This window comes from Solanum pennellii, chromosome 11 (assembly GCF_001406875.1).
Source record: "Solanum pennellii chromosome 11, SPENNV200".
Taxonomy (NCBI): domain Eukaryota; kingdom Viridiplantae; phylum Streptophyta; class Magnoliopsida; order Solanales; family Solanaceae; genus Solanum; species Solanum pennellii.
Genome location: NC_028647.1, coordinates 11,869,657 through 11,884,437, shown reverse-complemented (window position 1 = coordinate 11,884,437; position 14,781 = coordinate 11,869,657). Strand labels below are relative to the sequence as shown.

The window sequence follows — 14,781 nt, the reverse complement described above, 5'->3', positions numbered from 1 at the left end:
GAATTTAAAGAAGAAAATTTATATTAATGAAGTGGATGGTATTGCTGATCCAAATGTTCGTGAATTTGTTCGACAAGAACAAAGTCGAATAATGAAAAAAAGAAGTCAACAGTTTCAGCAGTGCAACCACAACCACAATAATTTTCGGCCCCATACAATTCATATTTTAATAGTATTGATGTATTCGAAAAAAATCTATCAGATTATTAAGTTATTATGTACTTTTAAAATTACAATTTATTTTATATTTCAATTTTGATGTATGTCAATTACTACATTATTGAATGTTTATTATTTTTTGCTATTTTTAAGTACATTATTATTTGTTTAAAAAGTTATATGTTTGCATTTTTAATTTTTGTGAAAACGAATTGTAGTTTATATAATTTATAGTAGAATTAACATAAATTTAATTTTTAGAAAAAAGTTATATAGAAAAGTTAATTTATAAAAAAATAAATTTTATATCTAAAATTAATATTATAAAAATATTACATAAAAAATAATTAAATATAAAAGAGATCTAATTAAAACATATAATTTATATAATGTTAATTAAAAATTTGTATAATGAAATAATATTATAATATTCAAAAAGTGATTTTTTATGATGAATGGTGTTATAATACTATTCTACACACTAAATTTGGTGTAAAAATTGATATAAGTTGAAGCTCAAAACATTAAATTTTACATCAAATATTTGATGTTGAATTAAAAATGATGTTAATTGTTCAATAGATACATATCATAGTTAAATATCTAAATGAATTATGTAGACAATTTTAAAAATTACAAATGACTTAAGTCAAAAATAAAATATACGTGTAAGTAACCATATTAGATAAAACCATATTAGATGGACATTTTACTGAATCTGTGAAAGCTGCTGCGAAACCTATCCATATAACCCGCTCCATTTTCAATTCACAACACTCTTCTCCAGCCGATATCACACTTACACCTCTCTTCTTTGTTGCAAAATAAGCGAAAAGGAGATATCTTTTTTGCAGTTCTGATCTTCTTCTTCAGTAATAAGGTGAAGTATCAGCTAAAAATTGAGTATTTTTCAAGGTGATGGAGAACATAGGTATAGTTTCTTCACCTAAAATGGTATTGGGTCTCTCTTCAAACTCAGTAATTTCAAGCAAACCCTTCTTTGGCCTTCCTCATCTACCCAAAAGACCCTTCAAGAATGGAAGAATTGTCAGACCCACAACTTGTTTTGAAGTGGTTTCTTGTTTTCAGGGTCCAAAGCTCACTAAAAAGATTGGTACTTTCAACTCTTTTATCTACTTCTCAATGTCTTTTTATCTTAAATGTATTCTGTATTTTATTTGAAGCTTCAATTCATCTTAAAGTAGACGTTTATTACCCATAATTAGCTGTCTTTGAAGATAATTTTCGAAATTGTGGTGTTGTGTGTTATTTCTTTTTGTTTATTTATTAGTTGGAAAGTGCAGTTTTGATTTCCCTTCATTTAAAAATTGAATCTTTTATTGAATGCTATGTTACTCTTAAACTTGATTGCATATGATGTTAGAAATTATTCATTATGGGGAGTTATTTTTGAAGAGAATTTCTGAATTATGGTTACTAGAGTTGTTTTAAATTGGTGTTCGTTGTGTGAAGTGCTCCTTATTCTTATTCTCTATCCCTTGGTCTCCTCTTTGTATGTGTATTGTGTTTATCTGGTTCATCACAGAAAGAGTAGATTTGTTCATTTGCATTATATTTCTTAGAGTTGTTTCTAGATATATTTACTTGTTAGGGGGTGCACTAGGCTGAGTTTTGATCATGTTAATTTTTCTGTTTCTACTTTCAATAGGACTAGAAACCTTTTTTTCTTTCTTAATTTGTTTAAAGCTTGGCTGCATCTCAAACAGGAGTTCAATATTAACAGAAGTTACGTTTTGAGAGAAATATTTGAAAATTTCAGTCCTGAAAATGTTTCTTGATTTATTTGCATGTTGGTAGGCATAAATACCAATTTGTTCATACTAAAATAAGTGAATTGGTGTCTGTGTGGAATTGTTTAAAGTGCGAGTTGTTTCTACGAGGACTGTGACATTCTGCTAGTTAACTCTTGCTTGTGCTTATGTTTTATATTTGGTTGGATAGGATACTTTGTCGATATTGTTTTCTATTTGTAAAACAAGTATACTGCGGTGAACTTTGATGTGAAGAACAGTGGGACGGACAAACTTAATGATAATTCTTTTTTTCTAGTTGCTAATGGATATTAAGTCAGTTCAGTATTTTGTATAGGATTTAGAAAGGCTGCTATGTTTGTGAGGTAACTGTATATGCTGATAGGTTACAAAAGTAAAAAAACTTTTGCAACATTTGACTATGTTAATGGGTAGATGGTAAAACTTACTAGCCGAGCTAGAATCGTTATCAAATGCAAATCAAGTATCTTGCAAATGAAGGCTTTTGGTATTCATAGTTTAGATGGTGTCATCTGATAAATGAGTTGTGAATGCCATCAAGAACATGGTGACTGATTTGAAGGTATCTATTGATGAGGTTAATGTGGGTTCTTCCGTAAATGGTACCCCGTACCGGGTTAAAGATATGAATGTATCAAAAAATCACATGTATGCTAATATAATTCATTTTACTGTAAATATTACATAAATATCTCTATGTTGCCAGCTTTTGAATTCATTTCAGAATTGAAGGATCTTAAATTTTACAGGCTCCATCTAAAAATAAAAAACTGTTACATGCTGATTTAGTGATTTATAAGGCAAGTAGGACTGGAAACAGAGAAGGAAAATATAGAATAACTGGCTTATAGATGAATTGGCTATATTTCATGAAATTCTCTGCAGCACACCTAAATACTCAAAATCGCACTGCTATGGAAGCTTAATATAGTGGCCTAAAGCTCAAATAGTTTACTAAAGAAGAACAATACATAAATCTTTTTTTCTTGTTTGATAACTGAGAGATCCCTGCTAATGGTGCACTGTTTGAAACTTGGTGGATAATGGACTGCCCACCCTTCTCCACTTAAATACCAGGCTTTTGTTGTTTGGACCCATTAGTGCGCCTAACCTAAACATCACAAGTTTTGCTCTCACTACTAGACCAAAGGCCTGGGGATGAAACAATGGATAAATATAAATCTAAAGCTACCAAAAATATGCTACAAGTAAAAAATCTCTAGGATGAAAGATTTTCCCACTTCCGGTTGTGTCCGCATCATCCTGCTCTTAATTGATGGAAACTCAGTCTCGAGTTTTCTGTTGTTGCCGACGGGTAGTAATATACCCCAACGGAATCCTGCCTATAGGTGCTTATATTTTGGGAGGCATGCAACAACAGAGACAAAAGTCCATCTAGTGCACTTTATGTAGGTATTCATATGCCCTTCACAATAAAGGAAAAAAAGAAAAGGAGAGAGCCTAAAATATAGAAGTGTTCTCTAAAATATTACACGCAGAGAATATTTTTGTTGACTAGTAACTATAGTTAAGGGCTCAAAGTGGTTAAGCATATCAAAAATCTAATATACCATTTATAAATGTTTAACTTGGAAATTGATTGTTTTAATTTGTTGAAGAATGATCCCAATATGTAGTATGTTTTTATGTTAGAAAAAAGTTACTAATGGCCTGATGCAGTTGCCAGCTCAAGTTTCTGGATAAGATATTGTTCCCAAAATATATTATAGGATAATGGTAGAGAAAAGATTTGCAGATTGGAGAATTTTGTATTTGTTTATCAAAAAAAGATATTTGTTAAAAGATGGAAGGAAGATCTTTGCGTTTTTAACAAGGCCTTGCTAAGGAAATTGCCGTGGAGATTTAGGATAAAGGAACATGTACTATGGAGAGGTGATATCAACATACATGGATGAATGAAGCAGCATGCCCGGGTAGACTTCAAGAGCTCTAGCTATCAATGGGGTGGGGTGTTGGAGAACAAGAAACATCACGAATCCTTTTAAGTATGCCCTCTTTGCAGGAAAATTATACAGGGAAAGGAAGAGTTATGCATCTCTTTGCGGGTGGGGGATGGATGAAAGGGTAGTTTTTTGCTGGACAGGAGGTGCGAATATAACATGTTAAGGATCACTTCTCCAAAATCTAGAATTTTTTAACTTAAAAGAGATGATACTAGATCAAGTTCTAAGATCACATGATGTGCATGTTATTTGGGATCTCAAATTTATGAAGGAAATTTTGGGATTGGGACATAGTGGAGTTCCAAAGTCTATTGTAATACTCTACAAGCAAATTTACTGGTAGAGAGCCATGACAATTGGGTGTTAGACAGCAGGAGTCTATTTTTCAGTGAAAAGTTGCTACTGTAAGGTGCTAGCTAGAGCGAAGTTGGATTTCCCTCATCTGTTTGGACGCCTAGAGCGCTTGGAAAGGCTGTTTGTTTGCTTAGAGGATGCGAATTTGACAACCAAAAACTTGAAAAGAGGAGGATTACTTATGTTAGTTAATGCTTCATGTGTGAACCCTTGTGTAGGACATGGGATATCTCTTACTACAATGCTAGTTAGCATCTAAGTTTCTCATACTCTTCACTTTCGGTGCCGCACCCGTGTCGACACAATGTGGGTGTGGGTGTGGGTGTGGGTGTGGGGTCCATACCTTATCTGGTCAACTAGCTTTGACCAAATTCAAGGGAGAAATTCAGGACAGATTCAATGGTTTCTATAATCAAAACAAAAGCTAAGGTGAAATTGAAGAAAATGAAATACCTTTGTATATATAGATTTCTATTGTCACTCCCTTTCCTTTAATTTCCCTTCAGGATCTCCTCTTGATCAATATTTCGTCTCAAGTTCTCCACAGATTATTTCATAATTTAGGTTTTATAACTCTATTAGTTGATATTTGAATTTTTTTTTAGCTAAATCTCCGCACCTGTATCCATGTATGGATTTGTATCCCCGATTCTTAATATTTTGATCATAGAGGATCTGACCTCTAGATCCACACCTGTATCAGACACCTGCACCCAATTCTGAGCAACTTAGGTTAGCATCACATTTTTGAGAGCTTTTTCTATTGTTCGGGATACAATGATTTGGGTGCTGTGAAGGATGCATTATTTAGTTGGGCCATTAGAGAAGTGAAAAGAAGATGCCAAACGTGGGATGTATCTCCAATAGTACTTGTGTGGATAGCATTGCGGGAAAGACGGAGATTTGAAAGGAAAGGCACAACTTTGTATATCTGAGGGGTAACTTCCTGCTTTTGATTTACTCTTGGTGCACCTATGAGGGTTCCAATTTGTGTAGTATCATTGGTGTCTTTCGTAGCGAGTCGTATCTTCTGTTGATTCTCTACTTCTGAGAATACTTCTATGCAGAAGTGTTCTCATTGTCAATATTATTATACCTGATCAAGTAAACATAAATTATTGGATGGTTCTTGTTCATTAAATTCATTCACATCATGTTTACATGGGTAGCTTCTACAAATTCAGTATGTTTTTTATCAAGCTAGACTGCCAAATTAGAGAAAGCCTGTGTTGTCGGAGTGGAAAAGATTATACATAAAATTGCTAAATCTTGAAGGGTAAAACCACTTTATCCTGGATGTAATCACTTTTCTTGTCCCAAATTTCTGATAGATTATATCATTTAGTGATCCATTGTTATATTCTTGCTAATAATTATGCTGCTGCTTAGCCTTCCTTCAATGTGTTCTATGCAGTGCTGGGAAAATCAGGGAGGGGTGCTTTTGCTAGCACTACAACTTCAGGTGGCAAACAGACTTCTTCAGTTGGTGTAAATCCACAATTTTCAGCTCCATCTTCACCATCTCAAGTGTAATAATTTGTATTATCCCCGATTTAATTTGAATCTTCTTGTATATAATCTAACCTATCAGTTTCTTGCTTTACATGTTTCTGTTATTGTGTTTCTATCTGCATTAGCACCTCTTGATTTGCTTACTTATTTCTTGTTATTTGTCGTCTACAGGGGGTCTCCTCTTTTTTGGATTGGAGTTGGTGTTGGGTTTTCAGCACTTTTCGCATGGGTGAGAAGGAGAATTTTTTTAATTTTATTGGTTACACTCTTGTTTCATTTTTTTTACTGACTCGTTACTTTTCACTGTTTTTTCTGAAATATATTGCAGGTGGCTTCATACCTAAAGGCAAGTACTTCTTAAATGAGGTGTAATTATATTTTGCAGGAATCTGATGCTTATCTCACTCTGTTTCTTATAGGGCTACTATCAGAGTGGCAGCTAAGAGAATTTGGACTTTTGAGAAAATATGAATTTTAACTTATCGATAATATGACATGCACATGACGAGACATACCTCGTATGTTATGAGCAGTACTGTTAAGAGGATTGACCACATATTAAGAAAAAGGACCAACAAAGCAGATACAGAAGACAAGAATGACCATTCATCAGTTGATGGTATCTGTAATTACAAAATTAATAATGATGAGCACATCAACCTAACTTCTGAAATTAACTAGGGCCTCACTGTGGAATATGCTTTCGATGTTTACTAATTAAATCATGCTACGCCATCACAATCTGGTATTGAGAGGCCAGCCATTTCCTTATTTTTAAAAAAAAAACTATTTTGCTATACTTGTCTGTTCTTTTAGAGTCCGTAACTCTTGCTGTTACATTTAGTTGATTTCTTTCTTCTTGTTTTCTGTGAGTTTAAAGATAAATTCAATGGCTATCCTCCTTTTAAACACCTAAATATTTATGCTAATGAGTCTCTGTGCATTATAGATACAATAGTTGCACAGGAAAACATAAAATAAGATTGCTTGTTTAAGGTGCCTTCTTTTTTACTCTCTATGGCGGAAAATCGTGTTTTAAACTTCTTTCATATTCTTCATGTTTCAAATGTTTTGGTTTTTAATTGTACGTGGGTATATTTCTTTGTTTCCTATGTGGAGGCCAATGAGTGCAGCTACAAAAATTCGATAAAGCCCGACCCTTCATGTGTGTTAACTATTTCTGCATGTTGTTTTCCATGCTTCCAGAAGTACGCTATGCAGCAAGCGCTCAAAACAATGATGGGACAAATGAATGGCCAGAATAGTCAGTTTAGCAACACTGCCTTTTCACCTGGACCTGGGTCACCTTTTCCTTTTCCATTCCCACCACCTCCAGTGTCCGGTCCAGCTAGTTCATCACCTCCACCACCTACTGCATCTACCTCATCTACACCATCAGCTTCATTTGCATCTCAGCCAGTGACTGTTGATGTATCCGCAACTAAAGTGGAGGAACCTCCCACTGTCAATGTCAAAAATGATAAAGAGGCTGAAAAGGAGCCAAAGAAAAATGGTACTTAATATTTGCATTCTAAATATCATTTATATCTGGTTTTAGTACTTGTTTGTCTTTTCCTTTCATATAGAAAAACAGCAAATCTAGCAAGAAGGCATGTTCATCTAAAGCCTCTTGACATTTACCTTTGAATAGACCTTGTTAGTGTCATGCTTTGATCACCCTTAACGTTGGTTTATCTCAATAAACTGAAGGATACTAGAGTATATATCAGGGAGACAATTAAACTATTTTAAATGAGTGAGTTCACCACTAAATTTCAAGATTAAGCAATTTAGCTGTTGATCTTAAAAACACCAAAACATCAACCATCTACATAACATTCTTGAAGGAATTTGGAGTGTCATGATGTGATCCTTTGTGATCTTCTGAGCTTTTAAATGGAAATTCATCTTTTCTGTTCTCTCTTATTTTCAAAGTATTTCTCACCCCAAAACCACTTGCCATCTCTTTCATGCATGAAGTCACTATCACACAATATTGCTATGCTGGCACTCTGCAAGGGTATCCTCTAAGTTTGAATTAAGAAAAGTGTAATCCCCCTAAGTCATGGCCATTTTGATCCTACGTATCCCTAGAAATCTAACCTCCTCATGTATCATTAGAACCCCTTGCTGACAACGGGGAGGGGAAGGCTGGTTTGGGAGAAAAGCTTACATTGAAGTGCAGGGAAACCCAGTTTAAATAAAAGGAATGAGCAGGAGGAAGGTACCACTTCAATTTCTATGAGGTTAATTCGTTTCAAGTATTTAACAAATTTTTATTTGCGTCTCGATCATCAAAAGTTTTTTTCTTTTCTTTTGCTAATCAAATAGATTACTGACCTGACTTCCACAACAGTTCTTGACCAAAGCTAAGTTTAGACTCCACTAATATCCCAGAATAACGATCTCCTCAAAAAAGAATAGAAGGATGCTTTGCGGAAACAAAGCTGATTTGTAACTTGTATCCTCCTTTGACATCTTTCTTAAATGCCAAGAACCATCGTGGACCAGTAGAAACTAATACCTGGGTTTAGTTGTAGTGGGACCTGAGCAGTTTTGTTCTAAATCATATTTACAAAAATGCTAATGCTTCCCTAGTTAGAACCACCTTTTTGCGATAGTGATACACTTTGTATTACTCTTATGAAATGTTTAGATTTTCTGGTTATGAACTCATGATATTAACTATGTGAATCAAACTTTTTGCAGCTTTTGTTGACATTTCTCCTGATGAAACATTCCAGAAGGGTGCCTTTGAAAATTTTAAGGACTCAACTGAGACAGCTTCGGTAACTGTTGATCAGGTCGGTTGGTAGCTATAATCTGGGAATATGGTGTCGTTAGGGGTGTCAAATGGGCGCGTTGGGTTGAAATTGGAGATATTAAATGGGTTGAAATAGAAATTGGGTTGGGTCCTGACCCGCCCAAGTTTACTTTGGGCTCCAATGGGCTTAAAAACAGGTTGAGTCTTGACCCACCCAATTTTTCCCGCTTAATTCAACAATTTTAATGTATTGTTGTTTAAGTTATATAACTACAATTTGAATTTCAACTAAAGAAAATTTTAAAAAAGAAGTGACAAATGGATAGATAAATCCGATAAGATATAAAATAGATAGTAATCCATACCTTTAATATAGGAACATACATTACAGCAATGCAAATAAAGAGTCTTAAAACGGGTTGAAATTGGAGAACAAATTGGGCTCAATTGAGGATTCTCTTAAATGGGTTAGGACTTGAATGGGTTGGGATTGAATTCAATTGAAATTATCTTGTGCCCAACCCTCAAAATTATGGGCGGGTTACCTACAATTGGGCTCAATTTTGACACCTCTAGGTGTCGTCTAACAATTGCACTTCAATAATATTTTTTGAATCTCTATTAGGTAACTCAAAATGGAGCTGCTTCACAGTCGGGATTTGGTCCAAATACATCTGACAGTACCTCATCAACGGGTAAATCACTTGCTGGTTGGCCCTCATAGCTGTTGTACTACGAATGTCATTTAAGCATCAGGATTGGATGCATGTTCCTATCTTCTTACTCATGTTTTTATTGGTCATTTTCCTCTTTTCCTTCTTTTTCAATCATTATTTGTACGAGTTTATGAATCTTGCAATAGATAATAAAGATGGATTCATGGACATACTTCATAGCTACGTAGATCCTCCCTTTTAGCCTATTGGGTGGTTTGGAGGATGTGGTAAGCTGTGAATCATGCCCAAGGTGGTTAAACTATGAAGTGCATAATGCCCAACAAAATGAAATGAGGTTGTATGTTCCATAATCTGGTGGGAAAAATACATTCTGGGGTCTTTTTCTATTTAGGAAAAAATGGGGAGAAAGCCCAGTTTCTTGTCCAATTGCAGTATGTTTGTAGCATAATATAGATACGTAATGGTATTTTGGTGAATCTCCAGGGTGTAAGACTCCAAGAAATGGCATAATTTTAGTACTTTTTGTGTTTTCAATGCTATCCTTTTGAGTCCAACAAAAGGCTAAAGGCCGCATGATCATTGTAATGCACACATATGTATTACAAATAAAATTTGGAAGTGGGTAAAAACTTGAAGTCAATAATCCATGTTGTAGGAGATATTGCATGAGATACAGACAAATGAGGTTCAGAAAAGAAAGATGAACATCCAGACAGAAGCTGTGACTTTGTAATGACCCGAATATTGTGTCCCGACTCCTGTGGGAACTTGAATAGAACTTCCTACATCCTAAAAAATGCTAAGTGCTCTAGCAGACATGTTTTACGGAAGAATGGCCTATTTCTTACAGATTTCATGGAACTCTCTGTCCATAAACTTGTTTTGAGGTTGGAGGTTTTGAGTGATAAATAGTCCAGCTTTATTGGTCATATCTGTTTATTAGTAAAATGTTGTGTGTAACTTTACTTGGGCCTAAATCTCCTTCATGCTTTCTTTTTATGAAAAAACAAATTGCTTCATGCTCTCTTCTCTCAGCTACAAGTAATTTTGCATGATCTGCTTTCTTGAACAGGAAAATCTAATCCTCTATTGTCGGTGGATGCTCTGGAGAAAATGATGGAAGATCCAACAGTGCAGAAGATGGTTTACCCGTAAGATAGCATCTACCTTTTCTGTTATATTCTATGAGTTGTGTTGGATTATCTTGAATATTTGCTGATATCTTGATCACTTAGCATTCCGATTTATAATAATGGAACTCTAGTTTCAGTTACACCATGTTACTATGTACTGTGTTACAAATAAAATTGTATTGCACTTCTAATGGAATCAAAATTCTTTTGTTGAGATTTAGTTTTGAACCTCTCTAAAGCATTGCAGGGAAAATGTCATTCCATCAGTAATGTGTTTAATTGAATAGGCTTTTATAGTATGCTGTAGACTACTGTGGTAAAGATGGAAGGAAGTGAACTAATATGAGATTTGGGATGCTTAATTGGTGTTTTAAAGAAGATTTTGGATGGACTCAAGAGAGCAGGACTTGGAGCATTATACCTTATTTCAGATAGATGGTAGGTAGTTGAAAATAATAAAGATGTGGAATGTACTTTTGAGAATGACTGGAAAAGTGTAATTAAGGTAACTTCGAGTTAATTGGCTAATGTATAGTCCTTATTAGAAATTTGCTTGTGCATATTAAAGTCTACTATATATTATACGGGTTTGCTACAGCATATTCTAGTTTTTTTTTTTAAAGCTTATGGAGAAGGAAACGTTCTAATTGTTTGTTTCCTGCAAAGTATTAATCTAAAGTGACATTTCTCTTCTATGTTAAATCTATTATGCTTTTCTTGTGAACACAACCAGACCTCTCATCTTATTCTCATGTGACATATAGTTTGTGTGTATAAACTAGTTGTGCTTTATTTTGATGAGAACTCAACCTTCTATTCGGTGTTTGTGCAGCTATCTACCCGAGGAGATGAGGAACCCTACAACATTTAAATGTGAGCTGTCATCTGAAGCACTTTTCTAGGAAATCTGAATTTTCCAGTACTCCTTTTCTTAATTTTAACTACTGATGGATCCCTAGAAGGATGTAAATGCTGACAAGTACATCTAGTATACATTGTCTAAGCTGTGCAACTTTTCTTACTAGTGTTTTTTTGCATTAGATTTGCTTAGCCAACTCATGATTCAGGTTTTAGAGTAAAATTCATTTCCTCTTTTATCATTGACCGTTTGTCTGAATTGCTATGTTGTAGGACAATTCAAGAACAAGAGTTAAATGCCATTAATTATTTATTCCTGTCCTCTTCTTATCAAAAATACTTGTCATTCTGGTTTCTTGTGACTCAACTTTACTACCTTTATGGTTCATTGCTATAAGTTTTTCAAACTCTTTCCATCTTCTTCCTCTATCAGATAAAATTAAAAGGTCTTGCATTTAATTTGATCACAGGGATGCTACAAAATCCACAATACCGTCAACAGTTGCAGGACATGATGTAAGTCTGGTTCAACTGTCTTTCAAGTGCATATTTCTTTATTAAGATTACCATTCTCAAGTGCATATTTCTTTGTTCCATGCCAAAATGCATTACTTGTATATCATTTACTTTTCTAAACTTTCTGTTTGATTATCATATTTATATCAGTAGCGTATCCATCCACTGAGTTTTACCATAAGCACTGTCTCAGGCTGTTTGGATAGGAACTTATGCCATTCATATAACTTGTTTAAGTGTTAGGAAAACTACTCTTGGTGTGACTCTGCTGTATCTGAACTGCTTCATTTTCCCCCTTCCACATACTACTTTTTGTTTACTGGAGTAACCAGTTCCTTTTGAATTTGTGCAAATGAGACCTGACTTTTTCTTCTGCCTGCATGGGGTTAAAATTCTCATCTTGAATGAGAATATTCCATTCCGATGTATGTATGACACTGGTATACACTGGACCCTGATTGGTAGTTTTCATCTTGTTGATTCTTGTCCATCTGATTGCATTTCTAGTTTAGACTAGAACAATGCAAAGCTGTAAATGATTCTTCAGTACACACATATCAAATGATACCAGTTATCTGTCTGGAATCAAATATTCGTTGGACTACCTACTTTGGTCAGGCTGCTCGCAATTCTGCATTTTTGGTGTTGTTCGTTTCTCAGTTTGAAAAGAAAGAAATGAAAAAGAAAAGAAAAGAAGAGAACATGGAAAGAAACAGACATGTTGAATCATTTGCCCTTTTTTGGCTAACGAGGATTTCGTGTTAAATACTTCTCTTTTGCACCTATGAAAAACTTATCAGGGTTGCCATCATTTGCCCCATTCCAGGAATAACATGGGTGGAAACCCAGAATGGGACAACCGCATGATGGATTCCTTGAAGAATTTTGATCTTAGCAGCCCTGAAATTAAGCAACAATTTGGTAAGTTAGAGTGGTTATATTGTTCTTTTCCTGATCTATTGCAAAAATAGTAGTGTCTGCAGCCCACTAATCTGGAGGGGGAGGGTGGGGGGATAAGAGAGTCTTAGACAATAGCTGAATTCTACTGAGCATCAACATATATTTTTAATTTTCTCCATTTGATCAACAAAGTCATTACTAATACATATAGTTGAACATATGGTAATAGGTGATGGATGACTTCAACAAAATACCAGAATTAGGGGTGGCGAATGTACTATTTGGGTTAAATTTGGCGGGTCAATGAATGGGTCATTGCCCAACCATGCCCAATGTTTACCTGGGCTAAGATGCGCCAAACAATGTATCATAGAACAACCAGCCCAACATGAGCACACATGTGTGGGGAAATACTAGTAAATGTTATATCAGGAGGGAGAAATCTTTTTGTAGTTATAACATGTCAGGAAGACCTCCTTTCATGCTACAAACAGTTGCTATAGCCAAAACTATCAAATGATATGATCTGTATTTTTCTTTGTTTGTTATTTTTATGGTTGCAGATCAGATAGGACTTACTCCCGAGGAAGTCATTTCGAAGATTATGGCTAATCCTGATGTTGCCATGGCTTTCCAAAATCCAAGAGTTCAAGCAGCCATCATGGATGTATGCACTTGTTGCCCCCTTTCACCCCCCCACCCCCCCATCCCACTTCCCACCCCCATTATATCCTCTTGAATTTGTTGAAGTTCCAAAAAGCATATATTTGAATAATCATAGAAGAGATACGACACACATTTATTATTGCTTGAAATGTTGATGCACGCTGACTTTTATTTTTATTGCAGTGTTCTCAGAATCCACTGAGTATTGCAAAATACCAAAATGACAAGGAGGTAAGAACGTAATTTCATCTTTAACATGTCTTCTTGATATATCGATCTAAATTTGAGTATGAAGTCTGCACTTGTTATTGACGAAGTTGCATTTTGCTTCAGTAATTAATACTAGAGATCAGTAAGATGCATCAGTTAGACAGTTTTGAGTGATAACTTTTGGTTCTTATTTCATCTTATGTTAGCCCAGTATAGCACAAATTCAATGTTTACATACTCGTTACTATGATTATTATGTTGACTAAATAGATGGAGGTTCAACTGCATATTATGTTGCGTTGCATGTACGTGTATATATTTGATAAATACCTAATACATATAGTTGAACATATGATTATAGGTGATGGACGTCTTCAACAAAATATCAGAACTATTCCCTGGGGTGTCAGGTGCGCCTTGATTATCTCCGTCCTGCCTAAGCAGCTACTATGTGACAACGCTGTCATTTTTGTTCTGTTTGAGTGAAGTATCAGTAAGAATTATTGGGCTCTGAGATGTAGTTTTCGCCCTCTGTTGCAACGGATGCACATGAAAATGTCACTTCCTTTATATAAATTCATTGCCCTTCTCAAATTTTGTGGATGTGAACATACTTGCCTTGGCTTACCAGTAGTCTTTAGAAGCCAATTTCAGTTGTATATTTGCCAGTTTCTTTATGGTTTTAGAGTTACTTAAGCTTATTCAACTGTATGATTTGATGAAACGGAGGAATAAAAATTTTATTTAATAATTAATTCAATTATGAAGTTATCGCTAATAGTTATTCAGTTGAATTTTCTGGATTTTTTAATTTTAAATTCAAGTTGATTTTATATTTAAAAGAAATGGAGGAATAAGAATTTATATTTTCTTGCTTGAGGAAGTGTAAGGATGTGCGGAAGATAATAAAGGTGGATGAGAGTGAGGTGGTGTGGGGGTGGATAAGAACTAGGAAAATAAGAAAGGGAGTTAGAGTGTGTTTGGTAGGAAAGGAAAATGTTTTTCCGCAAAATAAGTAGATTTTTTATTTATTTTCTCATGTTTGATTGGTGAATAGAAAATATATTTTGAAAAAGATTTTTTAGTGTATGATTTATGAATGAAAAATATTTTTGAGAAAATATTTTTTATTTTTACTAGAGTGGAAAATATTTTTTTAAAAATAAATTTAATTTTTTTTTTGGGGGGGGAGAGGGGAGGGGGTGTGAGATAGGGTAAAATAATAAGTATTTGAAATTGAAAATATTTTTTAATGACAATTTTTTTTTGAGGGAA

The 14,781-nt window shown here is 34.5% G+C and overlaps 1 protein-coding gene across 1 annotated transcript; it reads left to right on the top strand.

Moving 5' to 3' along the window:
- Positions 1–886: 886 nt before the first annotated feature.
- Positions 887–14,183, top strand: LOC107004669 (protein TIC 40, chloroplastic). The gene is made up of 14 exons (XM_015202961.1): positions 887–1,273; positions 5,685–5,799; positions 5,954–6,011; positions 6,111–6,128; positions 6,989–7,295; positions 8,492–8,586; positions 9,172–9,241; positions 10,296–10,374; positions 11,189–11,229; positions 11,685–11,730; positions 12,557–12,651; positions 13,194–13,297; positions 13,480–13,527; positions 13,868–14,183. The coding sequence occupies exons 1-14, from the start codon at positions 1,078–1,080 to the stop codon at positions 13,925–13,927; spliced, it is 1,332 nt and encodes a 443-aa protein (XP_015058447.1). The 5' UTR covers positions 887–1,077; the 3' UTR covers positions 13,928–14,183.
- The last annotated feature ends 598 nt before the right edge of the window (positions 14,184–14,781 follow it).

What these genes read in the sequence shown, in the direction of transcription:
- LOC107004669 (XM_015202961.1), top strand. Translation starts at nt 1,078, where the DNA reads ATGGAGAACATAGGTATAGTTTCTTCACCTAAAATGGTATTGGGTCTC. An exon ending in AAAGGAGCCAAAGAAAAATG is followed by an intron (nt 7,296 to 8,491) that starts GTACTTAATATT and finishes AACTTTTTGCAG; the next exon opens with CTTTTGTTGACATTTCTCCT. An exon ending in GTGCAGAAGATGGTTTACCC is followed by an intron (nt 10,375 to 11,188) that starts GTAAGATAGCAT and finishes GTGTTTGTGCAG; the next exon opens with CTATCTACCCGAGGAGATGA.